General features: G+C 39.4%; 1 protein-coding gene across 1 annotated transcript; it reads left to right on the forward strand.

Moving 5' to 3' along the window:
* The first annotated feature begins 323 nt into the window (after positions 1–323).
* On the forward strand, positions 324–7,233 carry eif4g2a (eukaryotic translation initiation factor 4, gamma 2a). The gene is given in 24 exon segments (XM_030125925.1): positions 324–429; positions 1,332–1,388; positions 1,813–1,938; positions 2,044–2,146; positions 2,236–2,367; positions 2,475–2,541; positions 2,632–2,783; positions 2,891–3,001; positions 3,088–3,270; positions 3,412–3,550; positions 3,726–3,889; positions 3,978–4,085; positions 4,187–4,297; positions 4,379–4,480; positions 4,560–4,775; positions 4,899–5,157; positions 5,312–5,323; positions 5,326–5,367; positions 5,370–5,441; positions 5,444–5,513; positions 5,601–5,673; positions 5,675–5,810; positions 5,906–6,027; positions 6,148–7,233. Coding segments are annotated over 18 exon segments (2,070 nt in total). The 5' UTR covers positions 324–429; positions 1,332–1,388; positions 1,813–1,938; positions 2,044–2,146; positions 2,236–2,367; positions 2,475–2,541; positions 2,632–2,699; the 3' UTR covers positions 6,214–7,233.
* The last annotated feature ends 254 nt before the right edge of the window (positions 7,234–7,487 follow it).

Here is a 7,487-nt window from a genome sequence, read left to right on the forward strand (position 1 = left end):
TAGGTGAGGGAGAAGGTGTCACTAAGTGAGGCGAGACAACGCGCTAACCCAAATTAGCATGCTAGTGTGCTAAGCTAGGTTAGCCTAGCCGTGTCCTAGTTTGACGCTCGTTTGTACGGACACGTGTGTATCTGGGCTCATGTGCTCCACATTTTGGAGGAAAAATTCGTACGCAGGTTACAATACTGCCTACTATGTTAATAATTTTGGTAAAACATTGGTTGTAACGTGTCGAGACAGCCTAAAATCTATGTTCGTCTGCATTTTACCACCGCTTCCAGCTGCATATTTGCCTTTAACGAGCTCCATTTGTCTGCTTTCAGGTCGTTCTTCCCTGCCCCAATCTCAGAACATTATTCTTCACATAAATCCTTTGCAAGCCGCCAAAGTGGAGAGTGTCATTGCACAAGGGGGACCTTCTCTTTTCAGGTATTCCACATTAGTCTGTTACCCTTGAACTACACAGTATATAAAAGAAATTGGGGGGAGGAAATAATACATAAATGAATGTGTTAAATCAGATGCGTCCACTCTACTTGCATCAGTCTGTTAATGCACTTATGTTATCAACAACCTAAAACTGCTGACATAATGTTTAGTAAGGGACTCGTGATTAATAGCAAGTAAAGAGTTCAGTGGCTGTTGTAATAATCCCTTGCAACTTACAATGGTTAAGTGTTTAAATAAAGAGACATTATCCAAAAGGAAACTATAAGGACAAAAAGAATCACAGAATCCGGATAGCGTGTTTACTTCAAGCACACCAATAAAATGAGGCCTATGTTGTTTGTGGTTGCTGATTAATTTTACAAATGAGCATGTATTGAATAATAAGCCCAAATGTTTTGCAAAATATTATGATGTTGCCATGAAGTTGACATTTGACCCTCTGGATATAAAACATCATGACTTTGTCCTGTTACAGATGTGTGAATTTAGGTCAGCTGTATGAATTATTGACTTGTAGCCTAAGTGTATTTTCTGAGGTCACAGCCATCTTGACTTTGGCCCAAATCATATCGAGTCACAGTGAAAGTTTGTGCCAAGTTTGAAGACATTCCCTCAAAACATTTATGAGCGTTCATGCCAATATATAAACCTGACCACACAGTGATGGAGTTTTGGCCACCAAATTCTTTTTAGTGCGTCCTGGAGCCCAAATTTGAAGGCATTCTTTCAAAAATATTCATTAGAGATCAAATTTGTAATCCAACAGACAAACCATGCAGGGGCGCATCTATCAATAGCAGGAGTTAGCTTATAATTAATCACTTCTTTTGGGTTGTTTTATTTTTTGTTACTTAATCTTTTTCTTATCTTTTATGCTACAGTGTAGGGGGAGGAGGTGGGGGTGCACCTCAGCACTATCCCAAGACTACCTGCAACAGGTTATTTTATTTTTTTTACTTTTTTATCATATGGATAATCATTCATTCTTACCACATTTTAGATCTCTACACTGGCACTGTATCACTTAATTCTCGTCTGGGGGGGGGGGGGGGGGGGGGGGGGGGGGGGGGGATTACTATAGTGTATGCATGTATAAGATATATAACCCATTGTTTCACACCCTGATGGCAATTGAAATATGCATGCACCGTGTATTGGGAAAATGTGTATTTGTTGTAATAAAATGACACACTCAAGTTTCCTGTTTTCATTCTGATTGATGATACCTGTGCATTTCCCTGCCAAATAAAATGGACATGCAATGCCAGTGAACTGTAGAACTACCACTCATGCTCATACTAATTTCTTATATCATCACAACATATGTCTGTATTTTCAAATCATGCTTTTCGTTCACTACAGCGAGTTCCTGGGGAAATCCTCAGGTTCCTCCGTTCAGAGATGGGTCCCTTCTCGAAGCACTAGACGAGAGGCAAACTCCTCCACTGAGAAAGGACAAAATGACAGAATCTTCAGGAAAGTGAGAGGGTATGTGTTAGTCAATTCTGAAACTGAAGAAAATCTCCAATAATGATGGCAGTCTCTCTCCCCGAGCCTGTGTAAAACTTTTGAACCGCCCTGTCTCTTTATCAGCATACTCAATAAGCTGACTCCTGAGAAGTTTGACAAACTATGCCTGGAGCTCCTCAATGTTGGCATAGATTCGAAGCTTGTCTTAAAAGGAATCATTTTGTTGGTAAGTGTTTTAGACATTGACTGTATTGTTTCTGTATTTATTCAGATATCCATTTCATTAATATCTCTCATTTTTATCACCATTTTTAGATTGTCGACAAGGCACTTGAAGAGCCAAAATACAGCCAGTTGTACGCTCAACTATGTCAACGCTTGTCAGAAGATGCACCAAACTTTGAAGAACCGTCAACAGAAAATCAAGCAACACAAAAGCAGAACACAGTAAGGGACCTTTACTGTATGATTAATTAAAAACAATGTCATGCCTTCTAACCATTTGTAACTTTTTTCTTGTATGATTTGTAAAAGTTTTTTTGTTTGTTTTACAGACCTTCAGAAGGCTTCTGATTTCCAAGCTTCAAGATGAGTTTGAGAACCGCGCCAAAAATGTTGAACGTTAGTGAAATATTTTTTTGCACATGGTCATACAATGCATATGATTGCATAGAATATGTCTCTGATAAATGCCTTTTTTCCTCCTTATAGTCTTCGACAAAAATGACAACCCACTCACCTCGGAAGAGGAGGAGCAGCGAGCTATTGCAAAGATCAAGATGCTGGGCAACATCAAATTCATTGGGGAACTTGGCAAACTCAACCTTATCCACGAGTCCATCCTCCATAAGTGCATCAAAACGGTACGTTCTATTAAATGTGTTAAAACACTATTGTGTTTAGTAGGCCGATTTGTGTCATCAGATTGAGCTAATTGAACAAATTCTGTTGTCCCTCTGTGTGTTTGTAGCTTTTGGAGAAGAAGAAGAGAGTCCAACTTAAGGATATGGGTGAAGATCTGGAATGCCTCTGTCAGATAATGAAAACTGTCGGACCTAAACTTGATCATGAAAAGGCTAGGGTGAGTATCTGGAAATTGTGGAAATTCTGGAATGCATTCCACTCGTACTTCAGTCTGTTTTTAGTAACTGTCATTTCTCCTTCCAGTCTTTAATGGATCAGTACTTTAGCCGCATGCGTTCCTTAACTAACAACAACGAACTGCCAGCAAGAATCCGTTTCCTGCTGCAGAACACAGTGGAGCTGCGTGACAACAGCTGGGTCCCACGCAAAGCCTACTTTGACAACGGACCAAAAACGATCAACCAAGTTCGTCAGGATGCAGTGAAGGTTAGTTTTCATTGGGAGGCATTCGAGGTGGAGTTCCTGCCTCAATAGGAAGGATTTATTAAACTTCCCAGTATTCTTAATACACTGGTTTACCACTTAGGCTGTAATTGCTTATATCCTGACTGGATTCTGACTCTACAGGATTTGGGTGTTTTTATTCCACCTCCAACTGATGCAATGAGAAATGAGTTCTTTGTGGACAACTCCTTCCTGCCATCAAGGATAAAGTATGACAGGGAAACTCTTGGTGGGCTGGCTGACATGTTTGGACAAATGCCTGGTATGTTCTGCTGAGTCTGAGCCTAAGGGTGTACATAATTTTAACATAAAACCATCTTTGTTCCATCTTATTTACCCTTTTTTTTTTTTTTTTTTTTTTTTTTAAGAGATTTCATATGTTTTCTTGACAAATGTATAGCTGCTAATTATATTGCAATGTGGTTTGCTTTGGACAGGAAGTGGGATTGGTACAGGTCCAGGAGTCATTCAGGACCATTATTCCCCCACCATGGGTCGTCACCGCACAAACCCTCTCTTCAATGGCCATATTGGAAATGGCAACAGTTCACACCAGCCTCAGTTTGAAAATGGAAATAAACCTTACATCAAACAAAGCCAGGTACTGATCATCTTTGGAGCTTTACACGTACATTCAGTAAATATAATTGAGTCATTGTTGCTGACATTTCTGTTAATTTCCGTCGAAGGCTCAGAGGTCACCGGTCTTCAACCACAAACAGAACCAATCAGCGCAGATGCAGTCTAAGGATATGGCTCCACGATTCACCAAGAAGGGGAAGCTAAACGCTGAAGAGGTACGTCAGATTATATTGTTGTGTAACATTGTATTCAATTTAAGTTGCAAAAATTTTGGCATTGCAATAAATTCTGTTCATTTTTTTTTTTTTTTTTTTAGATCAGTCTGAGGCCAGCTCAGTCTTTCATCTTGAATAAAAAGCAGGTGCCAAAGCTGCAGCCACAGATGACTATGATTCCACCAAGTGCCCAAGGCTCTCCACTAGGCCAGGTAAAACTGGTTTATAAACATGTTTTTTTATGTGGTGATTCCAAGAAACATGAATTAATTTTGCTGTTTTTTTTTTTAAAGTCACCACAACTTGGTCTGAAAACAAATCCTCCAGTCATTCAGGAAAAACCGAAATCCAACAAAAAAGCACCTCCTACAAAGGAAGAGTTGTGCAAATTGACTGTAAGTTCATTTCACTTTCTCTTGCACAATATGCTGCAATTGTAACTTTTTTTAAACAGATGGTTCTCTTCCTGTTTAGGAGACCATAGTGACGGATTATCTGAGCAGCAAAAATGTCAACGATGCAGTGAACAATGTGAAGGAACTGAAGGTTCCCAAACACTTTCTGTCTGAGATGCTGAGCAAGATTGTAGTCTTCTCACTCGACCGTTCAGATGGTGATAAGGAAGACGTCAGCACCCTGATCCATGCACTTTGCACAGATGGTCTCGTAACGGGTGAAAACTTACTGCAGGTCAGTGTAATCTTTTAATTCAATCAAACAGAATAAACCACTTGAAGAGCATTCGGTGTAGCTTTACCATCTGAATATCAAAGTGTGTGGAGTATTAACCATTCAGTCTGATTCATATTATAGGCATTCTTGAGTGTTCTGGACCAGTGTCCCAAGATTGAGGAAGAAATTCCACTGGTGAAGTCGTACCTGGCACAATTTGCAGCACGTGCCATTATCGCTGACCTGGTCAACATCACAGATCTGGCTCATCAGCTGGAAAATGGCTCCCACTTCCCGCTGTTCCTGTTGTGCCTGCAGCAGATGGCCAAACTGAAGGACCGGGAGTGGCTGACTGACCTCCTCCAGCAGAGCAAGATCAACATGCTGAAGATGCTACCTGGTATGTACAAACCCACCCTTTTATTTCTTTTTTTATTTTTATTTTTATTTACAAACCAACTTTTTATTTTTACCTACTTTCTACTACTACATATTCAGTCATTTGCGTCTATTGACATGTTTTATGCCCCCCCCCCCCCCCCCCCCCCCCATAGAAATTGACCAAAACAAGACCGAATGCTGGAGATCCTGGAGGGCAAGGGTTTGAGCTTTTATTCCCACTGATGAAACTCGAGAAGGAGCTGCTGAAGCAGATCAAAGTGGATCCCTCTCCACAGTCCATCTACAGTGGATCAAGGACAACATCTCTCCTAAGCTTCACACTGACAAAGGCTTCGTCAACATCCTCATGACAAGGTACAGCTGTAGAAATTAAAAGTGAAGTCATACTGCAGGGAAAAAATGACTGGATCCTAAAAATAAACTTGTATTTTTTCCCTTTAGCTTCTTGCAGTACATTGCATATGAGATCAACCCTGATGATGATGAAGAGGTGTTTGCCACACCCAGCAAAGAAGCAGCTGGAGGAGGAGAAACAACAGCTGCTGTCTTTCAAACCAGTGATGCAGAAGTTTCTACATGATCATATTGACTTGCAGCTCGGAGCCCTGTATGCCCTTCAGGTTCACTGCAATGCCAAAGGATTCCCCAAAGGTATGTGTGCTTCCTTTAACACCAGTGTAGCAGCTTAGGCTTTTGCGCAAAGGAGTTGGAAACATTCAGAGGTGTTGATTGTCTCTTCTTTTCAGGCATGTTACTTCGCTACTTTGTGAACTTTTATGATATGGAAATAATTGAAGAAGAAGCCTTCCTCTCATGGAAAGAAGATATTACCCAGGAGTATCCAGGAAAGGGAAAAGCATTATTTCAGGTAAATTTGATGTACTATTACTTTGAGTTCTCCTACCCTCTGTTTGAATTGGCTCCAAAACCTAAAGCCAGTTTATGTTGATGGTGACGTTCATTGATTTTTATTTCTTTTGTGGCTTAGGTGAACCAGTGGCTGACCTGGCTTGAGACTGCAGAAGAGGAGGAGTCGGAGGATGAAGATTACTGAGGAACAGGGCCAAAGCCATGCAACTTTCTTTATTTTTATTTTTTTCCTTAAACATCCTTTGTCTCCTTGAGCCCTTTGTTCTTTTATCTGAATTCCTTCCCTCTTTGTCTGATTATCCAACCACTGTTACAGTTCACTTTAAAATTTGACATATCAAACCAGAATTGAAACCTGTTATTTATGATTTTCTTTCTATTTTCTTTTCCTAAAGCACGTCTGATGCATGTCCACTGATGTGGGCTCTTTTTTCTTCTTTTTCAGTTGACTGTGCATTGCAGGCAAAAATACCAGCACCAAATCTGACCCAATCTTATCACCTGGTCACTAAGTGCTAACCATAACTAAAAAAAAAAACTGTTTACAAAAGAGAGAAGGCTCTAAAAAAAAAAAAACAAAAGCAAAAGGGCTTTTTCCCCAACTGTACCTGCGTTTGTTAATCAGTTTTTAGATGCACTTTGAGCATCATGAGATGTGCAATAGATTTACACTCTCCTTGATTTGTTGAAACAATCTTTTTGCAATGGTTAGCTGCGATAATAATGGTTTCTTGTGCTGAAAGCAGACTTTTTAATTCTAAAGATCTGGATTTGGTATGTCTGTAACGATTATTTGCACAATGTGATTGCAGTTACACACTTAGTTAAATGAATCAATAGCTTTTTTTATGTTTGAATCTTTTTTGTGCTTAGGAATAATTCTGTGTGGCCTTTTTAATTTATCGATTAATAAGGATATACCTCTAATGTATCTCGGACTATACTTGAATGTCTCCGTTTTAACACACTGAGACAGCCAAAGCTTAGTTTCCTGTGCTGCAGTTGTTCACCATCATGAGTGGTGATTTTTAAGTGTGTTTTCCATATTTGTTAAGTTTTAATATGGTCTTTTTATCTTCATGAAATTAAAGAGAATGTACTGTATGTGTACACTTCAGCTTTTCTTAGCGTATCACTGTAATGCCAAGTGCTAAAAGTTAAGTGTACAACTACAGATCAACCTTGAATAAAGTTTAACAGATCATTTTTATTGTGTTTCATTTTTGTTTCTTTTCCCTTTAACCTACATTATGGTTTTGAGCAATACTCAAGCTCATGTATGTACTAAAACATGTTCCAGATGAAACTGAACTACATGAATTGAAACTGAAGTGATAACTGGAGCTTTGGCTGGAATATAACTGAACTTTTGACTGAAGACCTGATGCAAAGATTTGACTGAAATGAAAAATTTCATGGGGAGTCTGAAATCGACAATTTTCTGACTTTAGAAAAAAA

This window comes from Sphaeramia orbicularis, chromosome 3 (genome assembly GCF_902148855.1).
Source record: "Sphaeramia orbicularis chromosome 3, fSphaOr1.1, whole genome shotgun sequence".
Lineage (NCBI taxonomy): Eukaryota > Metazoa > Chordata > Actinopteri > Kurtiformes > Apogonidae > Sphaeramia > Sphaeramia orbicularis.